Raw genomic sequence first — 27007 nt, 5'->3', positions numbered from 1 at the left:
TTAATCTTCTGAGGTAGTTTGGAAACTCTTGTCTGAGGAGGAGTCAAAATCCGTTTCCAAGCCAGATTCTTCAGAATTCATGAAGAAAACATGATGAGAATCAGAGTCTGAGAGCCCCTTTATACCAACAGAAATTTCCTTCCCTGCTGAGTCTGTGCAGTATGGAAAATCCCAGAGCCAACCTTCAAGGTCTGCAGCAGAGTGTGGCACTTTAGAATGGCAGTAGGGAGAATGGAACTCTACATTAGGTGGAACAGTCTGACATTTTCTTAGTGATGCATAGCTCTCTTTACTGTGGGGGGGGGGGGAGAAACAAAAACAAATATCTATTAGAAATATTTTAAATGAGGTTTCTATTTCAGTTCAAGGGGTAATGGAACAGGGGTTCTTCCTACATGCAAGGGGAACTTAGATGACATGACAGCATCTCGCAGGGAAAATAAATGTGGATTCTAAATATATTATTTTTAATGGGGTAATAGAAAATAAGGCATCAAAGGTCTGAACTTCAATGGAGCACATCTTACTGGGGGTGCCCGCATAGTTTTGAACTGTGATGCAACTCAAGTATGGAAGGGTTGTATGAAGAAAGTCAGTAGGATGATCAGATAAGCCTCAGATAACAAGGCTAAATTTGTGGTGCATCAGAGCGGGAAATCCAGTGGTCTGCTCAAAACAAACAAACAAACAAAAAAACTGGAGAGGTAGTACCAACAGGCAAGCTATCCATGAGCTATCAATTGTCTCAGCTATTATCAGTCCTGAGGAAAGAGCATGAAGCCATTTACTGAAGAAACCTCTTCAAGTCTAATGAAGAGAGAGCAGGAAAACAACCCCTTAGTATACTGTAATAGAGAGAACAGGGCTTTTGTAGAAGTGAAACAAATTTCTACTTATCCTTGAAATAATCTACTAAATGCTTGCAACAGAATATTAATAATTGCACTAAGTTTTGTTTTGCCAGTCAAAACAAATGTAAGAGAGATGCATAAGTTTGCACATAGCAGCACAATGATTTACCTGGATGTACTGAGTAGCTTATTTCTTGCCCGAGAATAAACTGTACTAACAATCCGACGTAGTTGTCCCTGCATCCATTGAAAATCATCAGGGATATCGGGAAACCAGTCTACTAACCTGCAGTCATCAAAAAATAAAGTGTTTCAGCAAACCTGAATTTATGTTGAAAGTTCCATAGAAGGTTTGGAATGCAAACTTTAACACACACGCGCACACACCCTGCTAATGTGGAGGTTACTTACTGTAACTGGAGACTCTTAGAAATGTGTGGTCCCTATCTGTATTCCACATGTGTGCCATGCACCCGAGTCTGGAAATTCTTCAAAGCAGTGTCCATTGACCCACACATGCACAGTAGCGCTCCTAGTGCTCCCAGCCAAAGGTATTAAGAGGCAGTGGGGGCTCAACACCTTTCCACTTCCTTTTCTAACCACGAATCCAACAGGATCTGAAGCAGAGGGGATGAAGGAATGCAGATAGGGACCACACATCTTGAAGAAGCCTCCAGTTATAGTAAGTAACTGTGATGGCCCCTATGTGTATTCCACACATGGGTAATTGGGAAGCAGTGTTCAGCATGGAGGTGGGTGCAAGGAAATTGGTAGCAAAGATGCATGTAATATTGCCGATCCTACTGCTACATCTGCTACTAAAGCATGAACTAGGGCATAATGTGGATACTGGTTAACTATCACCAGAGAATGAAGCAGTGTAAATGAAATTGTTATATTTTGCTATGAGCAGCACATTAAAAGGGAATCTGTCTGAAGGCATTGTACCTGCTATAGCGGATTACTATAACTGAAAAAAGTTAGCAAATGAACAAAACAAAAACAAACAAAGAAACCTGACCCTTTCTGATTTATTTTGTATATAATCAGTTTCTCCCTTGTTGAAGAGACACTTGTGGGCAAAAGAAATCCTTAATTTTTCAGTCTTTATATATAGAACTCTTTTTTTAGATGTTGCTTAGATATTATAATTTTTTTAAATGAGTCAATTAAAAAGATACTTCATATATTAAAAAGACTAAATACATATGGAATTCTAGAAATCTCTCCGTTTCTATCCATCTTTCAGTTAGCAAGCTTTTATTAAAGGCTGTTAGCTGTGCACAGAAAACATCTGAAAGATGAAGCAATATGAGCAATATGCCGCCCCAAGCAAAAAAAAAGCCGCCCGAATTGCCAAAGCAAAAAAAAAAAAGCCGCTCGGACTGAGCCGCCCCAAGAATGGACAGAATGCCGCCCTTTAGCATGTGCCGCCCCAGGCACGTGCTTCCTCCGCTGGTGCCTGGAGCCAGCCCTGAATATGGGGAAGGGAACATAAGCTACAATTTACATACATGCTAGAGACAGTTCTAGAACTCAAAGTCGAGTCTTCAGTGCGTTTCAGAACACTTAATACACTGCTAGCTTGTTAGTCATGACTATAAAAATAAATGAAAAAGAATAAAAGAAGTCTTAATGAGCCAGAAGTATGGGTTCTATAATAGTTCTTAAATAGAACCTCACCTTAAAGCAACAGAATAGGCAGACTCCACTGGCAGGGTATATGGCAGTATCAGATAAGACATCACTCGCATTGGTAAGAGTTTAGAGAGCTGGGCATAGAACCCGCTCTTCTCTTTACAAGCTTCTTGTAATGCTGGAAAATAAGGATTTTTTTAAAAAAAAGCCTTTAGAATACATTTTTGTTTTTAAATTTACTGTTCAAACAAGTTATTTTAGGTGTAGTGATGTCTTTTAGTGTTCTAGAAGGGTGATTAATATTGAAGCACAATTGACAAGCAACATTAACTAAATGAGCACTTAGTTTGTGGCAAGCTAGGATGTAAATCTACCCCCCACTTGCATGCTGCGCACTAAGTGTCTATGTAGACCTTGCTGCCACACACAAAGTTTTCTAATGTGCTTTGATCTACTCCTGTTTTAGGGAGCTTTTAGAGCATGGCAACAAGGTCTACAAAGACATTTAGCGGGCGGCACGGCACACTAGTGCGGGATACATTTACACCCCAGCTTACTGTGAACTAACATGTTCATTTAGACAAGCCCTATGTCACAAAATATTAGTGCTAAAACAAACTTTTCTATTTAAAATGCATCACACTACAGAGGAAAGTTATAATAGTACTTAGCCCGTCTATTTGCTTTTAAGCTATAGACCTCAGACAACATTACAAAGATGGGTAAATGTCAGCATCCTATTTTACTGACTGATAAAAATCAAGCACGTTGGTTATGTGAACATGGACAAGTCACCTAACATTCATAATAGGGCTGGCAATAGCACCCAGGTTTCCCCAAATTCCAGTTTTGTGTTTTGTCCATCAAACAACTCTGCTTTCAAAATTTTCATGTTTCTTTATGTAATTTACTTGTTTTCCTAAATCATAAGTCACATATTTCAGGCTTTAAATTGCTGGTCATGATCTACAGGCACCTACCTAATCTAAGGTAAATTTAGGGACAGTAACCCAGAAATGTTTAGTATATACCTGTTAAGTTTTGTCCCCTGAAACAAGGGTTTTATTTAGTCATAAGAAAAGTAATTTATTTAGTCATTAGTTTTGATGATGACTTCAAGTTCTTATTTATTCAATTTTAGTTAATGAATTATAATTAAAATATTAGTGATTAAAGATTTAATTTGTAAGGCATTTGAAATACTTCTCATAGGATTGTTCATACCATGTTATTGTGGTTATTATTAGGGCTATCGATTAATTGCAGTTAACTCATGCGATGAACTCAAAATAATTGCAATTTAAAAAAATTAATCGCGATTAATCACAGTTTTAATCGCACTGGTAAGCAACAGAATACCAAGTGAAATTTATTAAATATTTTTGGATTTTTTCTACATTTTCAAATATATTGATTTCAATTACAATACAAAATACAAACTGTACAGTGCTCACTTTATATTATTTTTGATTACTAATGTTTGCACTCTAAAAATGATAAACAAAAGAAATAGTATTTTTCAATTCACCTCATACAAGTACTGTAGTGCAATCTCTTTATCGTGAAAGTGCAAATGTAGATTTTTTTGTTGTTGTTACATAACTGCACTGTAAAACAAAACCATGTAAAACTTTAGAGCCTACAGGTCCACTCAGTCCTACTTCTTGTTCAGCCAATCAAAGACAAACAAGTTTGTTTGCATTTACAGGAGATAATGCAGCCTGCTTATTATTTACAATGTCACCTGGAAAGTGAGAACAGGCATGTTCGCATGGCACTTTTGTAGCCAGCACTACAAGATATTTACGTGCCAGATATGCTAAACATTCGTATGCCCCTTCATGCTACAGCCACCATTCCAGAGGACATGCTTCCATGCTGATGACACTCATTAAAAAATAATGTGTTTATTAAATTTGTGACTGAACTCCTTGGGGGAGAATTGTATGTCTCCTGCTCTGTTTTAACCGCATTCTGCCATATATTTCATGTTATAGCAGTCTCGGATGATGACCCAGCACATGTTGTTTGTTTTAAGAACACTTTCACAGCAGATTTGACAAAACGCAAAGAAGGTATCAATGTGAGATTTCTAAAGATAGCTACAGCACTTGATCCAAGGTTTAAGAATCTGAAGTGCCTTCCAAAATCTGAAAGGGACAAGGGAACATGCTTTCAGAAGTCTTAAAAGAGCAACACTCCAATATGGAAACTACAGAACCTGAACCACCAAAAAAGAAAATCAACCTTCTGCTGGTGGCATCTGACTCATGATGATGAAAATGAACATGCATCAGTCCACACTGCTTTGGATCGTTATTGAGCAGAACCTGTCATCAGCATGGATGCATGTCCTCTGGAATGGTCGTTGAAGCATGAAGGGAACATATGAATCTTTAGGGCATTTGGCACGTAAATAGCTTGTGACGCTGACTACAACAGTGCCATCTGAACGCCTGTTCTCACTTTCAGGTGACACGGTAAACAAGAAGTGGGCAGCATTATCTCCTGCAAATGTAAACAAACTTTTAGCGATTGGCTGAACAAGCAGTAAGACTGATTGGACTTGTCAACTCTAAAGTTTTACATTTTTAATTTTTTTTTGTACATAATTCTACATTTGTAAGTTCAACTTTCATGATAAAGAGATTGCACTACAGTACTTGTATTAAGTGAATTGAAGAATACTATTTCTTTTGTTTTTTACAGTGCAAATATTTGTAATCAAAAATAAATATAAAGTGAGCACTGAAAACTTTATATTCTGTGTTATAACTGAAATCAATATTTGAAAATGTAGAAAACATCAAAAATAAATGGTATTCTATTACTGTTTAATTGTGCAATTAATTTTTTTAATCACTTGACTGCCCAAGTTATTATAAATATATCCACAAAATTAATCAGTACCCAGTTTATGGCACTACACCTCAGTTATGCTCTACTAAACTACAGTTAAGTAACTTGTGAAACTAGCTTCCATCTTGCCAGTTTCTGAAGCCAAATACAACTTTATTTTTCTTATGTGATCATACCTTATAACTATTTAAAGAACTGCTCTGGGTTACTTTAATCAATTAAAAACTACAGTAGATTTTACATCATCATCTTATGCAAGATAGTTTTGTATTTTCTATTATCAGAAGATATTGTCAAGATGAGAACTAGTTCAAGTAATTTGTAAAAACATTATTGGCATTCAAAGTTATTGGAAGATATTCTCAAGCCTATACCTTTACGAAGTCTAGGAGGTAGATGCTCAAAAATTCTTTCATCCAATGGCCATGTGTTTAGCTTTAGCTGGTTATTAAGCATTTTTGTCTTCAACATCTCCTCTGTGCCCTTCCTCTGTGGAATAGTTTTCTTGTTTGTAAAGTCAGTGTCCTCTATGAGTTCCTGAGGGTTTTTCTTTAAGGACAAGTCGACATAAACTGAATCGTTAAGAATATCTGGGGAAATAAGAAAGAAAGAACTCACATTTATGACAGCTGTCATTCAAAAGATCCCAGAATCCTTTACAACAGGTGTTCTCAACCTTTTTCTTTCTGAGCCCCACCCCCAACATGCTATAAAAACTCCACGGCCCACCTGTGCCACAAAAAGTGCTTTTCCTGCATATCCAGTAGATTAAAAGCCAGGGCCAGTGTTCGGGGATAGCATGCAGGGCAACTGCCTGAGGCCCCATGCCACGGGGAGCTCCATGAAGCTAAGTTGGTTTCATCCCCATGCGGCAGGGTTCAGGCTTCAACTTCAGCCCCGGGCAGTGGAGCTCAGGCTTTGGCTTTCTTCCCTGGGGCCCACTGACTAACGCCAACCCTGCTCTCTGGTTTATTTTGGCGGATCCCCTGAAACCTGCTCATAGCCCCCCAGGGGGCCTCAGACCCCTGGTTGATAACCACTGCTTTACAAACAGGCAACACTTCAGCTACCAGAGGTGAAATGCAGGACTTTAAAAGAAGATAGTAAGCATGGGCCTGATCTTGTAAATCCTTATTCACATGAGACCCTTAGACCATTTGCAGGACCAGGTATCATTTTAGGATAGGAGCTGAAGAAAAAATGAAAGCTGTCAACTGAATCTACATAGGGAATATATACAATCACTGAAGTCATAACCTGGCAACGGCATGGGATCACATTAGGCATGTGGCAATTCTGCAAAAAAAGGGCCTTATTTTTGGAGTTTAATCTACCTACGCAACACACTCCCACATCATAAATCATTTGCAAGTTTATTTTATGTCCATTTAAATGAGGCATGATGTGGAGCTGTCAAGTATAAGCCGGCAGGCAAGGTGAAACAATGGTACCCAAAATGAGAAAATGCCATTTTTTGCAATCCAGAAACACTGCATTATGACTAAAGTTTTTACTGTTTCAGTTAAGTTCAACTCCTTTGTGTGGTGTTTATTGGTCAAACTACCAAACAATGTACTAAAGGGTATTTATTGGTTTTGCCTGGATAATTTCCCCCCCTCCCCCCAGGAATGATGGAGCTGTTTAGCATGTGCAAAAATGGCAAATACAACATTGTGCGGTATACAAACATGAAATGTTTTCACATCGCATATTCTTAACGGTCAAAGTATCACAAGTGATAACTCTTCTCTATATTTAAGTAAAATTTGCTGACCAGATCAGTCTCACACTGAAAGTTGTACAGCAGTAGCAATCAATTGTGCGACCACTGTTTGTGCTGCATAGTGGGTAGATAATAAATTTATGTGAATTCCTAATGTAGCATTAGTCTGCCTGGTAGAAGGTTTAATATATAATTGTCTATTCATGCAGTATTACCCTTTGAAACGTTCTAGAAACTAGCTTTTTAATTCTGTCACACTTATGCACAGGTCAGTGTTCACATTAGAGGTGACAATACAAAGTTTCATATTATGATTATGCAAAAGCTAGGAGAGAAAGAAGTGGGCTAACAAGAAGTAGTGAAGACAAAGTCTGCAAATACGTCCTTGCCTCTGCAGTGCATAGGGATGAAGACCATGTTACAACTCTCACCAACCATGTCATCAACAATATGACAAACCCATTTGACCTGAATCACATCAAGAGGTGATCATCAACGTAGTTACTGGACTGCATGTAACATCAGTTCTGCAAGAGTCTCTACCGAAAATAGCAGATCTTGGTGAAGTACAAATGGAGAGATCTGTAAGAAATGCACTTGATTCCAATGGTACACATAGCTTCCTCAGTCCAGTCAAGAAATCTGGCATCAAAACATTTGCTGACATGGCCAAGACCACCAAATTTAAGTCTGGCAAGGTAGGAACAATCAGAGCAGCTATGCGTACAGAAATTATTTTCTACAGAGCCCTTTCTTTAGCAAGATGCAGTGATGATATATCAATGGCAAAGTGTTCTTAGGTCACCCACCAGGACCTGTGCCTATGTCCCCCTTCCATGCTGATGGAATAATGAGACAGACAGACAGACAGACAACGCTAGACTAGGGCATCAACTTGAAGCTCAAGCTGAAAGAATCCATGAGTTAACAGCATGCAAAAAAGAAACCACAGTATACATGAGCTCTATATCATCTCTCATTTTAAGGTAGACATAATAAGCTTTCAAATGATGTATGATGTGTATATGTGTAGAGGGGGTACATTAAGTCAACAAAATCGGTGGTGTCTGCTGCACACTATTTCCGTCTACGCGTACAAAATGTGCCATAAGTTTTTTAAATGACCCAGCACTTTTACATCTCATCTGAAGGTCAATGCCACTGCACGCTATATTTTGGGACATTAGCTCAAGGAACTAGTGCCACCTATTGTATCTACAACACCTTCAAGGTGTATCCAAGTATTGATTGAGCCCAACTGTTTATCCGGAGAAACTGATGGGTGCCCAACATAAGGTGCATACAGACGCATACTTTCCACATCTTACTGCCAAAACCTCTAGCAAAGTTCTTTCTGAAAATAGTGCTAGCTATTGAGTGCAAAATTACGTATCCAAAAATGTTCTTTGAGTTCTCAATTTCTAAAAGAGCAGCAAAAGTAAGCCACTGTTCATGCAGTATTTCTATCTGCATACAAGAGCAGCAAAACTTAATTAGGTGACAATATAATGCATATTGCACTTACAGGTATTGCTGGAAAACCAAAAGCAACAGTATATAATGTAGATTTGTGCAAATTCTCAGCTGAAGTGAAACTAAATACATAGAAAAATGTTTACTAAAAGGTATTCAATTTTGATAACATTCAGTAATTTCAACTATAGGCAGATTTTCAGGAGGAAGATAATGATTGAGGAATGATGGGGGGGGGGGAAGAGATGTAGTTATTGTGATAATTCATGGGGAGACTTCTGGTTCCATATATACTTATTATTTTGATCAATTGTTAATGGTATCAGACCATTGTTAACCAACCTTTTTTTGTTTGTTTCTTAAAGATCCAATTAACTTACTTCAAAAACACCAAGATCATAAGCAGAAAATTCTTCATGGAATTTGAACTGTTACATACAACAAAGCAGTTACAGTAAGGGAATGAATGTATTTGGCTATGCCTATACTACACAGCTGTATTGATGCAAGTTGCCATAGTGCAATGCATCCATATGAGGCATCCTATTTCACATTTCTTCTATTTTTGCATGTGTGCAGAAGCATTCTGGGAATACACTGGGAGGGCCAACTGCATAAATACAGTTGCTGTACTAGCACTTGATAAATACGTCAACAGTGCACCAACGGAGACTGACATGACGGTAGATGATGTGGTGGTGATTTGCAAGTGTAAGCCAAGTGGTAGCATGACTGACTATGCACTGTTGGGACCTACTGTGTTTGTGGATGCATGGTATGTTACAGGGAAGCAATGGTGGCCAAAACAGTGGCTGGCACATCTGTTTTGCTAGTCCAGAGAAGGCCTTACATAAGGAAGGGGGACAATCACTTGCCATTACAGATGACAGTTATAAGAGCAATAGTGTGAATTAATAAGTTCTCTTATCAGACATATTACAGAAATGATGTTGTCAAAGCTCATCGCAGACCAGAAGCTCTTCATTCACCACTTATCTTGGAACTCTCCTACCAGAATCTAGATTTTCCATCTTTTTATGAACACAGAATGTCAGATTTTGAACGTGTTGCTTGTATCAACATATCTTAACACTCAACCTCTACATTTAGAAATACATTAATTATACAAACTTCAGAGGCTTATTGACTCTGTGTTAAGATACCAGTACCACTCAAAATCTCATCTTATTTCTGTTCAACCATAACCCCCGAGTATTTTATCTAGAACCCAAAAAACTTTTCCAGGTTAAATATTAGTCTGTCTCAGAGAAATGTAAGTCCCAACAAATAGGTTTAAGAATGTTACAGTCAATACGCTTTCTTATTCCAGGAACAGGACTATAGGCTCTATTTCTCTGACTTTGCAGACAGATCTGCAGTGGGAAATTATAAGACAATCAGTCTCTTGATTATGAAAGCCTCCCAATTTCATGCTCTCATATTCCTCTATAGTACACCCATTCCTTTGCTCCACTTCTACAATATTTGTGTCTTTGAATAGTCATTTACATCTGTGCAAAGTGGGTATAACAGTCTATCACTCTTAACTGGTGTCATTTTACACCCCCACTTTGCACAGGCATGAAAAACAGTAGAGAACCAGACTGTAGGAAATCAAACTTAAGGTAGGACCTCACACAACAGCATGAGGACAGCAATTTCACCAACTTAATAAAATTGCTCAAGTACATTATTACTATTAAAAGATTATTGCCTACTGAATGGCTGGACTAAACTTGTTCTCTTTTCATGATGACATTCACTTTGTCTCAAAGGAGCTTTGTTTTAACTTGTCCGTCCCCCCCCAAAAAAAAAGATAAGTAGAGAGTCACATTAAGTATTGATAATGACAAACAAATTTAACATACCATTTTCTTTCAAAAATCTAAGTGCATCTGAATATCCTTGTTCACAGATCTCTCCTAGTACCTGCAAACACAGGGCACAGCACGTCAGTCAGCCATCAGAAGGAAGATTCACAGTGAAAACCACCAGTTCACAGAGCGAATGGCTGCTTTATTCACTTACACTAGTCATATGAGGAAGACAATTTCCATGACCTTAAGATTGTCAAACTATAATAAAAGTTTTAAAAGTGATGTATTCACATCTGCTGTGATGATACCCAAATTAAGTCATCTTTCAACTTGCAAACATATGCCATTGATCAAGATATTGCTAAACTTCTAACAGTGCTTTTCCAGTTGTACCAAAGCATCAAATTAACATATTAAGCTTGTAAAAAATTTCTTTCCTTACTGTCTCCCTAAGTTGCTTTTTTTGATCAGACACACAGATCACCCCCCCTTAACTCTCTCCCCTTGCCACTTCTGAAAACTAAGACAGCCAACTGTGCAATTCTCCCAGGGAGGCTGAATTTCATGATTAATCCTAAACTTGGGTCTCCCCGATAACCGGTGTTACCAGCTGAACAATCGGCCACCTAGTATTGCACATTTTCAAAGTCCTAGACAAACAAACAAACAAAAACAGAGAATGTTTAAAGCCCAGGTAAGCAGAAAAGTTTAAGAACAAAGTATAGATAAACTCATCACCTACAAGAGAGTGTTCGCTTGCAACTAGCCAGAAAGAAAAAAAATTGATTTTAAAGCATCCAAAGTTATCAGGTATTTGATTATTAAAACACCGTATTTTTGCTCTAGTACCTCCCATCCGCAGACACCTTCAGCAGTCCCCATTCAGAAAGAGGACAAGTTCTGTGGTGGTCAATAACCACTTTTGGGCTGTTCTGGCTGCATCATGCACGTATCAACAGATTTTTGAAGACCTTTAGCTTTAATTGTACCAGTTTCAAAGCCTGTGCTCGTTGGTGGCTGGACATGAACAGGCTATAATCTTGCACACTCTACTTTAGATTTGTACACTACTGCTTATACAGAGTAATTTGCAGTGCTAGAAATGTAAACACAGGAACCCAAGAGAAAAATATTTTATTTTAGTCTTGAAAAGCAAAATGAACATAAAAAGAATTAAGTATTCATGGAAGCTATGAAAGAAAAGAAGCAACACCAGATGTCATCAGAAAAGCTTATTTGGCTAGATGTTAAACTAAGATCCTTGCTGCTCAAATTGCTTCTGCAACCATTTTGGCCTTTAAATGCAAAACATTCTATTATGAACCATGTAAGAGGACATGTATTACCTTGGGTTCTGGTGGAAAGAGTGCTTGTGTTAGACGGTAAAGGTTCCCTAAGCTGAACTGAATGCTGGTATTAGTAACATTCATTTCATGGAAGTTTGCAGAGTTCCCCTTTGGGCAAATATCGCACTCCCCAGAGAAAGGAGAAATCGTGATGGTATTCTTAGATTCATACTGAGGTAAGTTGTCACTGATTCCACCATCAACATAACGCTGTAAAGAATAATAAAAAAAGGGAGAGTTTAATGCCAGACAAACAATTTCTATAAAACCAAACTCCCCGTATTAGTTAAATAGCACCTAAAATTTTAAAATAGAATTTAAAATCAGAAGTTTGTCTCTGCATATGCACAGAGGCCAATTTTTTTGATTTTGTATAAAAATATATTTCCTTATTGCAGTTTTAAAGCCAACATATTTCCTAATTCTCTGAAAAACTAGAATACTGTTAATAAATGTGCTTGAAGTTTTGTAATAGAGAAGAAATTGCTTCACTCTTTGGGTCATAATTCTGCTTTGCACAGAGCAGGCAAGGTTGGAGCTGCCTCCCCTTCACCAGAACGGGACACAATCCCAGAATTGCCCACGGTGCTCTCCCACAAAAGAAAAACACAAGATGAAATCAACTCTTTAAAAGAAGTTCTAAGTATTGGAAGCTAAAGTTGAGTTCCTTGGCAATAAAGTAACTGCTTTAATAACTATAAAAGATTTTCTAGTTTCTTCTGAAAGTCTTTCAGATTATTATTATAAAAAAGCTCCACAAACAACTAGAAAGGAAAAAATTGCAAGTAAACCTTAACACTCTTGAAACCTTTAAAAAAATGATACTATCTTACCACCTAGTCATTTTCAAAATGCGAGTTTAGAAGTGGTTTCAGGTTCTACACCTCATCCCACCAAGTCCAACAGCCAATTTTGGTATTTTGACAAATCACTGTCTTGCACCTCTAACTTAGCCCTGTTCCACATATGTAATGTTTTCTAATCTTAGAACTTAATATTACTGACTAAGGATGAAACACATTCAAGCTAACATTGCTGTAAAAACCTTAACTTCATATTTCCGGGTGTACATTTTTAGAAAACATATAACTAATGTTGTTGCAGATTAGTGAATAGTTTTGTAATATTAAACAAAAATTCTGAGAACATTTTTAAGAGATGCTGTTTATTGGTTTGGAATGTCAGGTGTACGTGATACTGCTAAATTCTTCTGAGCCAGACTACAAAGTCTATGGACTTTACAGATCTGGCAGCCTGCTGTGTTTAAGCTCCACAAGAATTAAGTTTAAAAGCTCTACCAAGACCACCCAACTCCAAGGTTAAAATATTCAAGGCAAATGGCTATAAATTTCAGAACCAAGCCTTCTCAAAAGGCTTCTATGCACGAACTCCTAAAATATATCATTTTGGAATTTCTACAATATCCCATATTTGATAGGATGTTACCAGAAAAATCCAGCTTTTCAAGATGTGAAAAGTCTCTCCACATCTATCCAGAATTCTCATATCTGAAAGAGGTCTTGCTTGATTACCAATCACCTTCCCACAAGAGAGCACATTCATAAAGTTTCAAGCAGAGAGGAATTTCAGTATGGTGGTTGGGTGTTAAATGAGGCTTATAATAGCAACAGTCTTACAACCTCAGTCCCCCCCACTGGGAAACACTTAGGTATATGCATAAGTGGTTGCAGAATTGGGGCCTTAACTATAAAATCTCTGACTCTATAAATTAGCAAGCTAAGTCTCTTCATGGCCGAAACAGAGCTCCTATTTCTCTTCTCTATGTATGAAATGGGAAAGTCAATTTCCAAAACATTTGGAGTCCTCAAGAAAGTTTCCACCTTGACACAGACACATTTAATTTTTCACTTCCATTTCCCTGCAAACAAGAATTCAAGAGCCTGTTATGGAATCTTTATTGGGCAGGATAGGTCAAAAGAAGGCAGTCACCTTTTTATACAGGGAGGATATTCAGAGAATCAACACTTGTATGTTTTTGTAGTTTGAACTAAGTCCTTTTAGATAACGTTATTGTCCAACCAACGAGAACTGAATAGCCAGATTAGCCTGGATCCACCTAAACCTTGGATCCAGTCCAATGTCCTATTTCATAACACTTTGCTCCAGCTTAAAGAGGTAGGGATATAGAAAAGCTTTAGAAACATGCATAAGGCAGCTTTTGAAAATGCTTTTGAGTCAACTTGAACATTGCTGCTCTCTGATGTTACTTAAATATGAAGGGGAGGCGATGTTTTAATGGTTGTTATCTTTCAGCAAGTCCCAAGAAACAATGTTTGTAAGGCAACATATTTCAAGGCCATTCTTAGAAATGAGAGATATCCCAATAAAGGCTGTCTGAACCAAATGTTGCAATGAACCATTATTTGGAATGCCTTCAGTTTTCTTTCAACGCTTGACCCTCTTCCTTCTTCCCTGTTTTTACTAAAAAAGGCTGATGAAAGCAAAACAATTAAGTTGATGCAACATTATGGTTTAACACAAAAAAGGTTAAGGTAGTAAGATTAACTTTCCCACAATGCACATGCATCTCTGACTTATTTGTGTTAAATCATAATGTTGCAATAACTTGTTTGGCTTTTAACTTCCCTCTTTTTTACTAAAAATGAGGGGAGTTGAGGGGCAGCAGAAAGTAGGTGTTGTATGTGTGTTGCAAGAAAACTTGAGCCATTCCAAGCAATGGCACCTTGCAATGATTTGGTGTAGACAGTCATTAATGGGAGATTTCAAAATTCTAAGGATGGCTTTGAAATATGTTGCTTTAAGAAAGAGGTCTTTTAACCATTATTCCTTGGGCTGTGTTGAAAGAAGAGAACAATTAACACTTCACCTTTAAAACAATCTCCCCATACTGAAGTTAAATTGAAAACTCAAACTAAGTAATATCCTGTTTAAAAATGCAACATTAAATTTGCACTGAATAGCTTATTTGCATTCATGTTACTGCGTATTAAGTGGATCTACTGTGAAACATATAGAAGTGCAATGTGGTCTGTTACTAGGATACTTCTTTCCTGACAAGCGTTTAAGAGACCAGCCCTGCACCCTTACTCACATGGATCGTCTCACTGGCTGTGCCTACACTACACATTTTTCTTAAGCTTTCCTACAGTTGCTAAGTGCTCGTTTAAATAAGCCAGTCTTTTAGCAAGTGTGTCACCTAACTCTGTTTAGATGGAAATTTAAGGGGAAAAAACTGCTGTAAACAAGGCCATTAGCTTCCCTTTTGTATCTTCTTACATATGTAATGTTACTTTACTAAAAATGAGTACTTGACTCAGAGTTCATGATATTGAAGCTATATCTGGCTTTACCTTTTGCATATAGTAGAGCAGGGGTCGGCAACGTTTGGCACGCGGCTCGCCAGGGTAAGCACCCTGGCGGACCGGGCCAGTTTATTTACCTGCTGACACGGCAGGTTCGGCTGATCGCAGCCCCCACTGGCCGCGGTTCGCCATCCTGGGCTAATGGGGGCAGTGGGAAGCAGCGCGGGCGAGGGATGTGCTGGCCGCGGCTTCCCGCCGCCCCCATTGGCCCAGGACGGCGAACTGCAGCCAGTGGGGGCCGCGATCGGCTGAACCTGCCGCGTCAGCAGGTAAATAAACTGGCCCGGCCCGCCAGGGTGCTTACCCTGGCAAGCCGCGTGCCAAACGTTGCCGACCCCTGCAGTAGAGTAACCAAAAATATGTTCATATATTATCTTTCAAAATTTCCTACATGGTTATCAAGCTAAATTTAGCACTTAGCAGGAAACAACGCAGACTTACCACACCTCTGAATGATGGTGGAATTAGGCCACAATAAACAGGGACAAACGAGCTACAAATTAAAGCCTATGGAGAAATGAGATTACATAGGTAAGTTAAACAACAATTTCTCTAGTACTGAAAACTATTATATAATGACGATACACTAGTGTCTCGATTTAATGTTAAAGTTTATGATAATATGAAAGGGACAGAAATCTATTTGAAATAAAGTTGACAAACTCACTGTTTGAATTAATTTAAATATATACGGCTGCCCCTTCCCACTCTCCAGAGTACCTATGCCAATTTGTAGTTTTGCAATCAATCATTTTCCTTTTTTAAAAAGAGGTTTCTCTCCTATTGTTCTGTGAAAATTCGACAACAACACAGGAAATGACTGATTATACAGAGGAAGTGTTGTCAAATGCATAAAGTAAACTAAAAAAAGAAAATAATTCAAATTAGAGAGAGAAAAGTATTATTTTAACAATAGGAGGTGAAAAGTTTCCAGACAGAAGTGTTTGGTTTTTTTTACAATGTCCCTCTAAGTAAAATTAATGTAGGTCTCTTAATAAATATTGGGGTACAAGGGTTTTATCGAAAGGTGTCTTTACAAACAAGAAGCCCAAAAAATTAACCATTCCATCTCCACAGAGATACTCTGAGTATAATAGGTATAGTATTAGATCCAAATCCAAAAGACTACAGTCATTGCATGCTTGTTCTTTCATTATGGATAAGATAAAGAGCTCAAAACAGTCAGCAGCAGTATTCTTAGTTAGTTCTCAGTCATTTTTGCTCATCAAATAATTGCCTTTCAGCTTTTACAAATAAAACAGTTTGCACCTTAATTGGATATGCAGAATTTTCAAGGAAATGTTCATTCTACAATTTTAAACTTTCATAATAGAACATCAAGTATCAGAGGGGTAGCCGTGTTAGTCTGAATCTGTAAAAAGCAACAGAGGGTCCTGTGGCACCTTTAAGACTAACAGAAGTATTGGGAGCATAAGCTTTCGTGGGTAAGAAGTGAGGTTCTTACCCACGAAAGCTTATGCTCCCAATACTTCTGTTAGTCTTAAAGGTGCCACAGGACCCTCTGTTATAATAGAACATGAATGGCATCATTTTTGACATTTAGTTTCCCCAATAAACATTGCCTCAAGAACACACACATCATGACAAATCTGAGGTGACCATTCCATTATTGAGGGGGTTATTCCATGATTATTCAAGGATTAAGCAAAATGAAATTCCAAGGATCAATCTACACTTGGACTTAAAACTTAGAAAGCTAAATTGTGGCAACTTTTAAAGTTGTCATAATGGTGACCAGTAACACATACCTGAACAATTTCTTCTTTAGAGTTAAAATTAGATACCAACACATTTTTGCCATCTGACACTCTGGTCAGGGAAATACACAGCTTGCCTGCTGACAACTGGTGAGTATTTTCTGGAAGGTTTTTGAATAGTCCATCTCTTATTATCTTAATCACATTAAAAGAAGGATGAAGTGGACCAAGACTTCGCTTTCTGGCTTCTTTGGCTAACCCCAGAACATCTGCACAAGCTTCAGCTGAAAAACAGAATATGTTTCCTTTGAGACTGGAGGCAATTTCTACAGAGGATAAAAGTATTAAGATTATTTCCCCAGTGACACGGTCTCAAGCTTCTAGATTTTCTCATGGCAGTTCACAGCACTAAAACAAAAACTTTGTTTAAAGTACAGTGATATTACTATTTATGACTCTAGTTTAAGTCTAAACTTTCAAGTTCAAGTTGCTAAACTTGTAATTTTGAACACTGCCACTAGATTACTTAAGTATGTTGTTTATTGTAATACAAGAGATCAATCACATTTTTAAAAAAAATTTCATCAAGAGCATACGTGCTTCATTATCAAGTCTATTGTACAGTTTATGCTCCAGAAGTCTGCACTTTTATGTAGCAACCAGGAAAACAATAGAGTTTTCCATAAGCATACTACTATAGAAATGACAATGAAAGTTTATAATGTACATGGCACACAAATTTTAAAGTGATTATTCCACAACATAAATTAAGATACCAGAAAACCTAGGGTTCACCAACCAGCTAATACTGTAACCAGAGCACATGGGATAGGAGGTCCTTTTGTAGCTACTTAAGAAGCCCTAAATCACATATGGTTTTATAAACAAGTCAATATCTTGAACAATACCCAGAAATAATTAACTAAGTCAAAACACAAGTGCAACATGCTCCCTGCAATTACCACCACAAAGCAATCATATTGCTGCATCCCACACCAGTTCTGGAATATTGCATTTAGTGAGTAGAGGGCTGTGGTAATATCTGTGATTCAAGATAGCGGCCAATGGGGCTGGCCATGGGGACAGCGGGAGCAGCAGTCCCAGCTCAAGGGCTCCCGCCAGCAATCTGGGGCGGCCAGAGCAGCGGCTGACCTCCTGGGGCTGCCCCTGCTGGCAGCAGCTGGAGCTGCCGCTGGCCAACCAGGGCTTCCCACCCCCTCCCCCCCACTGCAGCTGGAGTGGCAGCAGGACCGTAGGGCTCCCCCCCACAGCTGGTGCCACAGGCTCCCTCCCCCCACAGCACACCCCCACCCCAACAGTACAAGATTCAATCAGGGGTATTTATGGTATAAGTCATGGACAGGTCACAGGCTGTCATTTTTTATTTTTTGCCCGTGACCCGTCCATGACTTTTACTAAAAAGACCCACAATTAAATTGTAGCCTTACTTTTAACCCATCTCCAGCAAAAGACAACCTGCTGACAATGATGTTGTTTCCGTACCCAATCAGAGCACAAAGCAGTAGTACTCCTCTTATACCATATCCACAAGACTGGTACCTGAACTTTGTCTTACACCATCTTAGAACCATTCAGAGATGCATTAACTAAGGACTTGTCTATATTTAGGGAATTTTAGGGGAAATTTCCCACCAGTTTTGTTCAGCATCTACATAGGAGAACCGCCAGTACACAGACCTATTTGGGAACTACCTCTCTCTAGAATCTTCATGCCAATGGTAGATCTGCTTGACAAATGTTTTAGAGAAAGATTCAGTTACTTCCACTCCCTGAATTTTCACTTTAGTTTGTCTCCCCAACTGATACATTTCACCTCCACAGAAGTTTCAGCCACTGCACCCAATCATTTATACCACAGCTAAATAGGAATACATTTAGCTGCACCAGGAAGATCAAACCATGTCAGGGAAGACTATATTCACAAACACTTAAACCATCCCAACAGTTTCAAAACTGGTCAGAAGTTACCCAGGATAGCAGCCCATTCAGATACCAAAATAAGAGAACAGTGTAAATATTTATTTAAATTCTTATACCAAGTATTTTGTCTGTACTTTACAAATAGTTTAAAGAGCTTCCCAGTACTTATCAGGCAGATTTGCTTGGTTTAAAAAAAAAAAAAAAAAAGGAATGACAAGTTCACAAATAACAGGTTATTATCCCCAAATTGACATTCTGCAAGGTTATCTGAAAATGTTTTTCAGAACTTATCTATTTTAGAAGTGAGTTATGGAACAAAAGTATATAAGGATTGACCTACTGAAATAAGAGTGTGTGCAGACTGCCCTCAATTCTCAACAAGATTTACTCTTCTACCCAGATGACTCAGCTGATTTACTAAAGTAGCCACTTTTTGCTTACACTTCTTGCACCTGATGTGCAGCAGTTTGAAATTTACTTACTCCTGGCTCAATGAAGCCAACCCTGATACTAACAAGTCATTTTGGAAACACTCACTCCTACAGATTGAGTGTTCTTGATTAATCCAATTTCTACTCATGAGTTAAGCCTGTTTTATTCTTCTCTCTAAACATAAGTCTTGGATATGCTTAGAAGTACACGGTTCAGTGGTCTTTTAAACTCAAGATTTTTAGCACAACTGCAATTGCTTCCAGGAACTGCTTATGGAGGTAAATACTCTCTCATGACAAAGCCATAAAGAAATTCTAAAATAGAGACTATTCCTTTTTGATCATTACAGCATGTCAGTGATGCTAGACAATATAGTAGCAGTCTATGTCTCAGAGATACTCATTTTAAAACACTTTTTCAGAAGAGTTAGTTTCCATCTTTATGTATTTATTCTTAAAAAGATAAAAATTATGACGTTGTCTAAGCAAGAGGAAAAAACCAAGTGCTTTTTCATGCTTTAAGGAAGGATATGCTATTTTTTGTTGCATCTACATAGCTCAGTGGCTTAGTTTTCAAATATCGCATGCATACAAGTGTGCCCAAACAATTATTTTATCCAGTGTGGAAAGTATATTATGTGTCAAATAGTGTGCTACTTCAGAATTGTAGACTGCAGGCTTCTAAACAAATTAGAAAATTTCCTGGCTGCTTATGTATTGAACAAAAATATTCCTTGTTACACTACACACAAATTTCACAACCTGGCAAATAAAATAATTCTCAGTTTTGTCCATTAAAAACATGAGGATTTCATACGACAATGTAATGAAATATTTGACTGAAGTTTCATATCACAAAGACAGCAAAACCACAGTCAATTCAAAGCACATGAATGGCATGCTACTCGTCTTGAATAGGTGGGCACACATCTTATTATGTGTGTTCAGAAGTGCTGCAGTTAACAGGGCTTCCTATGTGCACAGGGATCCAACTACAGAGATATAGTTGCAGGATCCAACCTAAGCAAACACTATTTTGCAAGTCTGGCAGCAGACAGAATAAGATTAAGGTCTGATTTTTCAGAGGTCCTGAGCACTCAAACTTTTAATTGTGAAGTTTGTGGTGTCCAGTACCTCTGAAAATTAGGTCCTAAGTGACCTAGCCCCAGGGTCATAAAAATCAATAATTAAAAAAAAATCTGATGTTTTTATTTAAATCTGATTTTTTTGATAAAAGGTTTTTTCCTCAAAAAGCATAATTAAAACTATCTTTAGATAAGATACATTATAGCTCAAATATATCTCATCATGGAATAGGGATTATAAATTCTAATTCTATAGTACGAGACAATATATTCATGTAATGTTTAAGAAAAGTTTTGTAAATGAGTTCCAATAGTTCATGGATTAGGGACCCAATCTTATGAGGTTCCAGGGGCTTCTGTATAGATTACCAGTATTTAGGTTAATCTTTCTATCTACCCAATGGGACTCAGTGCTCAGTCTAGAAGATACCATCAGAGATGCTTAGTTTTGCAGTTCTCAAACTGTGGATTTGTGTCTCCAGAGATAACATACTTGTTAACAGAAAAAGGTTTTTAAATAAATAAAATAAATATATATATATAGAGAGAGAGAGAGAGAGAGGTGAGAAATAACAGACTTCAACCCTATTGTCCGTCTGCAAATTTGTGTACACATAGTCAGTCCCTTACCTCTCTCTAAAAGTGCAAAGTTTCAGAAAGTTCAATGAACAGAAGATTGTTGGGGGTGGAATAGATCTGGACAAGGAGAAGAAGTCTGGAGATAAATGTGAGAAGGGATGGACAGGCAGTAGAAACAAAAGTGAAATGGAGCAGCATATTCCAGAAGTCGTGAGGTCTTTCTGAGTGTAGCCTTCATTGATTTGAGATGTACCATACCATTCTCTCACTAGAAGGGAAAAACCTGTAATGGCAGCAGGCCGTAAAAGAGAGCAGTTTGGGTTTCATCTATGTCAGAGTTGTGAAGAATATGTATTAAGGTTATAACAACCAACAAGAATGCACTTTTATGTAGAAATCCATGATTAAATCAAGTCTTCCTGATCAAATCCACCCTGCCTAGCCCACAACAGAAATGGCAGAACATAAATCTCCAGACTTTCAGCCTTGTACTCAAGGGCAGAGGTACATTACCCCACACAAACGCTTATGTTGAGTATTAGGAAAAGTGGAACTTAACATAATTGTTTAAAGTGACAAGTTATAAGATTCACACTATGACCACGATGATCAGAAGCAATTAGTGATTTTAAGCAACTCAATTTGTGTGTACCCAATATTAGATATCTTAGTTTTCCTGAAGTCTGATTTACTGAAGTTGAGTCTTTTGCACTTTTTGAAAATCTGGCCCATTTAAGATATCAATCCAGGATCCAAAATCATTACTCACTTTTGAAAATCTTGTCCTAAGTGTAGAGCGACTCAAATTAATTACCAGTTTACCAGTAATATTATTCTTAGTATTAACTAAACATTGTAGTCTGTTGTACAAAAAACAAACAACCCACAATACACACAAAAAATAGCTGTCAAAAAAGTTCCACTTTCAGGGAGAGAAACATCATCTGAAAAACAAATACTTCTTTGCAAACTAAAAGTTTCTAAACAGACATATAAACTTGGATTTCTGCTCTTACTGGAGTATTCTAAATCCAAAGCATCATTCAATTTTTTGTTTAAATTCTCACACTTCTGAAATATTTTGCGAACATCTTGGTCTGGGTTTCCTCTCCCACCTTGCCCCTGTAGAGCAGAAATTTGAGCAGGTCAATGACCTGCAGTAACCTTGTCTCTAGTGTCAAGTAATCAGTCATACCACAAGCCACCTGAGGCTCAACTCATCCTTCTTATCCAATCACAGGGCTGAAAACCAACAGTTTACTAGGGCTGCTATTCATCAATATCAGATTGACATTTGCCCTTCTCCCTGGCTTCACTTCCATAAAGGAAGTTAAACTACCCATCAGAATGCAATTTAACCTAGAAATTTAAATCAATAAAAGTTTACTCAACTTATATATGAGAAGTTCACACTACTTAAACATAGTAAACATTGGGAAACCTATAAATAAATATTTTGCCATTAAGGGAGAAACTAGATGGGAAGGTTCCCAAATGGTGGGCACAAAAAGGACTAGTGAGGTAAATCCCCACTTAGTGAAATCCATCTGTGAGGTACTACTGATATACAATTGTGCAAGCACTTACTTGGAGCACCTCACTGTACTAAATGTGTGAAATCAAGTATTGCCCATGAACTGTACAATTTTTAAAGACCCTTATTTTCTCTTTTCAAAAAGACTGATGATGTCCCATTATTACACCATTTCTCTTACAAGGACAAGGACACACAATGCAAAATAAAATAAGCAGAATCACAGAGAAATATAATTTTCCTCCTGCTTCAAAAAAGTAATAGACACCTGAATATATGGGCTTATAAGAGAAGTGTCTCCTCAGCTTAATGACTAATAATTATTAATTGTTCTACAAGGGACCTAAAAAAAAAAAAAAAAAAAAAAAAAAAAAAATCTATCACCTACTCATGATCAGGGCCGCCGAGAGCAGGTTTGGGCCCCAGTGAAAAAAATTTTCAGGCCCCCCAGCAAGGGCAGACCAGCTAAAAATCTTTATATGGGATTTGTAGACAAAAACATATGCAACATAGTCGGGCCCCGGGCCCCGGTAATTTATACCAGCTTTCCCCCCCCCCTCACCCCGTCAGCCCTGCTCATGATGAGTAACATTTCTAGTTGTAGAACTTACTTTTCAAAACAGAATAATCAAAAGCATTTGTATACAAGAACTAATATTTTAGTAAGTGATCATAGCATATACCATGTTAAAACTAATGGATTCTGAAATTGGCACTCTATTTCACAGGGGAAGACAGAACTTTGACACGGGGGGGAAAAAATGTACAAGTTTCTTTTTTATATAAACTATGCCAACAGCCTTTTCTAAAGTCAGCCCATTTTCCTAGACTGCTTTAAGCAGGATGGATTGATTTAAATCAAACAATTTAAATCACAAGCAGGAAACCTTGATTATTCAAGTCAATTTTAATCTTGTTTTGCATTTGTACTTTTAGTTATTGTCCTAAAGGAAGGATGATTCTCATTGGTTGGTAACCATTAAAATGCTGCTTTGCAACTAAATATAGCCTTTACACTAAATTTCGTCCTTTTTTTTGCTATCCAGGAGAATATGTTATTTATTTAAATAATTATATATCTTAGCTTACATTTATTCAATTCTTAATTTTTATAGATTTTATTATGTTGGAAAATGGCAACTGATGCCTTTCTTATACACTAGAAGATTTTTTTTTCTTTTTTTTTTTTCTTTTTTTAACACTTGTGGTTTGTGTCAAGCTATATTTGGATGGAAATTTGAAGTCAATTAAAAATGAACAAAACCAGCATTTACATTTTTTTATTAGTTAAAACTATCTTAAATGTGCTGGATACATAAAACTTTTTATACTGTTATCAAAGCATGTTTTGCATATAAAACTAAATGTATTAATTAATTGGATTGATGGTTTCTAGTGCCCTTCAAGATTTTTAGGAGTAACAGATCTCATCATCAGAGACCTAGCTTTTATACACCGACCACAAGAGGAAAACAAGCATTCCTGCTTTTCAACTCCCATTTGGTTCTCAACTTTGAATGAGCTAATCATTGAACTGAATTTGTTGAATAAACTGAAATGAAGAAACTAGTCTCTCTGCAACTGCAGAACAGGCTACTGATCTCCAAAAGCTGATTTAGCACTTCAACAAGCCCTGGTTCCATGCACTTAGACTGTGACTTCCATCAGTGTAGTGCCCTGACTTTCTTTAAAATTTCAGCAAACATGTATTGCTTAATATTTTTTATTAAAGTAAATGATTTAATAGATTATATTAAGTTAAGGCCTTAACATAGGCTGTAATTTCAAATTTAACTTTAAATAGGTTTGTTCTTAAAAACAAATCTGTATTTAATTTAAATTTAAAAAATCCATTTATTCTTTATTTTTTTCAGAAAATTATTGATTGTTATCCACCCAGACTTTAAGTATATGTTCAACCTAGAACTGGACATATACACCTCTACCCCAATATAACGCGACCCGATATAACACGAATTCGGATATAACACGGTAAAGCAGCGCTCCGGGGGGGGGGGGGGGCGGAGCTGTGCACTCCGGCGGATCAAAGCAAGTTCAATATAATGCAGTTTCATCTATAAAGCGGTACGATTTCTTGGCTCCCGAGGACAGCGTTATATCGGGGTAGAGGTGTACTAAAAAAAACAAAAACCAACAACAAAAACAGGATTTCTAATCACGTGCGCCTAACGCTATTTGAGCATTGAGAGCTGACTAAGTCAGAAAAGCATGTTAAAGCTAGCCTAAGCTCTGATCTTAACTCTCTAAACCCTACCCCAAGAATGGAGAAGCTTTAGAGAAAGCACGTTAAAGCTAACTGAACCCTTACATAGAGTCAAAGAGAATTATAGAAAAAGTGAGAGTCACCTCTACCTAAGACAGAAGGAACAAATGAGAATTAATTCAAACGCTCAATATTTCTACTTTGGTTGACAGGTGGGTGGGTGGGAGGAAGGTGGAGGGAACAGAACTAGAGTTTCAGCTACCTCCTTCTCTTCCTACAGTATTCAGTTTTTCTCTGTTTTTTTATTATTATTATTATTTTGGGGTTAAGGAGTAAAAGCCTTTGGCCCAGATATGTTCTCCCTGAAGTCACTACGACAGTCTTGTCATTGAAGTCAATGACAACTATAGGATTACGCCACAAGGAGGAACAAGAGTGTAACTCTTAGAAAGGAGACATGCATGAAAGTCACACACACACACACACACACACACACACACTCTCTCTCTCTCTCTCTTTTTTTGGTACCAGCCACTGCAGTATTTAGGTGCTACTCACAGCACATCTTATTGTGTCACAATATATTTAGCAATTGAAAATACCCAACTGCAGAATGGTGTATATAGAGTAGTATATGAGCACATTCCCTGAGGTTTTGAGGTTCTGACAAATATCCTATTTTTCAGCTGACTTTTTCCTCTCTGCACCATATATGGACTCAAACCTTTTAAATTCCTCTAACGCCTAAAGAGAGAAAAAAAAATTAGAAGACTTTAAAATCCTTGCAGGTCTCATTCATTCAAGAAGGAGAGTCCTCTCCTTTAGAATTAATTTTAAAGCAGGTTTTTAGAAGTTTCTCCCAATGGAGATATATATGTGTGTATTATATTCATACACACACATATTTAGGAGATAAACTACATGGGAAATTTTACCAGCATAATTATACTGATATAACTATACATCTAGTTATACTAGTATGACTCAACATATAGATGCTTTTATTCTGGAATAAGTGTCTTTTCCAAGTTTAGTTATCTTGCACTGCTTCCAAAGTGACAAACTGTAAAAATGCCCACTCTTACTCCAGAACAAGTGCTGTCCCACAAGGGTGTAATTTGTAATGTCAGGTCATAAGTAAAAAAAAAATTAAAAAAGCAAAAATGGCTGAAAACTTTAAAACTGAATGGTGACAGACCACAAACCCCAGTGATGATTGAACATGGCGATATTCTAAACAAAAACAACTCTCAACAATGCTTGTAGCTGTTTCCATCGCTTCACACGGACTCATCACTCTGAAGCTGAAATGTGTGTAATTTGGGATTATTGTACATGGGTTGAGTTAAACTGGGAGATCTGCCTAGATTTGTGAAGACTGTGAATAAGGGATGTGTGCTGCACTGAGGGTGTGTATGTGTTTGTGGTTACTGTGTCTTGTATTGTGTGGGTGGTTGTGCTTGTGTTGATTTGCAGCTGGAGCATTATGCTGGGATATTTTTGTTTATTTGTACCGGTGGCAGTTAGATCAAGTAATCTATCATCAGTGCAGTCTCCCGCATACAACCTGTGAAATTTTTGGATGCAAGTGCTGTGGAGTAAAGGTGGTGATTGGCTGATTTGTCTCGGACTCCCAGCATAACATAGATATAAGCTTTGCTGTAGCTGCCCGGGTGTCATTCATAAATTCAGAATGGCGGAGAAAAGCAATAACAGACCAGGAACCTCAGCGATGACTGAGCCTGGCGATATTCTGAACAAGAACAGCTCCTGTAGCTGTTTCCATCCCTTCCAACCGTGCTACAGACAACTTCAGAGCAACACTCCTGGAGTCTTCATCTACAGAGGATGATGCCGGGGAGTTTTCCCTGCGCAGACAGGTCCTTACACAGGTACTAGATCTAGTCCAGACAGGCCACTTTTTCTGAAACAATTTGCTGACCAGCAGAATTTGGCACAAGAGTTTACACACACACACACACACACACACACACCCCGCTTTTGACATGATATGGTGGTTGTCAGTGACACAGACTCTGCTCAGACCTTCCTGCCTGCCCACCCCCCTTCAGCCCCACAATGCCACGGACCCCCCAGCCCCTGCACACACGGCCCCCGCTCCCCCCTCGCCGAGTCCCGGATGCAGAACACCGCCTCCATCCTCAGACCCAGCATCCGCCGCCCCCCGCTCCAGCCCGTCACCCTCCTCCCCCTCCCCCCCCCCATCCCGGGGAGGGTGAGGGGCGGGGTGACGCACCCAGAGAGCCGCCTCCGACCAGGACGGCGCCGGCGAGGGCCCCGGCCGAGGCGCCGAAGATCTTGCGGGCATCGCGGATGAGGTGCGGGGCGCGCTCCTGCAGGCAGGTGGCCGCCCCGATGTGATAGACGCCCAGGAAGCCGCAGCCGGCAAAGGAGACGCTCCAGCCGCGCTCGCGGTCAAACAT

General features: G+C 38.3%; 1 protein-coding gene across 1 annotated transcript; it reads right to left on the bottom strand.

Moving 5' to 3' along the window:
* Positions 1-27007, bottom strand: LOC135886155 (1-acylglycerol-3-phosphate O-acyltransferase Pnpla3-like). Its single transcript, XM_065414019.1, has 9 exons — positions 26821-27007; positions 16821-17053; positions 15493-15558; positions 11708-11917; positions 10413-10473; positions 5723-5938; positions 2535-2667; positions 1021-1137; positions 1-292 (listed from the first exon to the last, which is right to left on the bottom strand). Exons 1-9 carry the CDS (start codon positions 27005-27007, stop codon positions 1-3), a joined length of 1515 nt encoding a protein of 504 aa, XP_065270091.1.

Source organism: Emys orbicularis, chromosome 1, assembly GCF_028017835.1.
Source record: "Emys orbicularis isolate rEmyOrb1 chromosome 1, rEmyOrb1.hap1, whole genome shotgun sequence".
NCBI lineage: Eukaryota > Metazoa > Chordata > Testudines > Emydidae > Emys > Emys orbicularis.
This window is presented reverse-complemented; position numbering and strand designations above follow the sequence as displayed.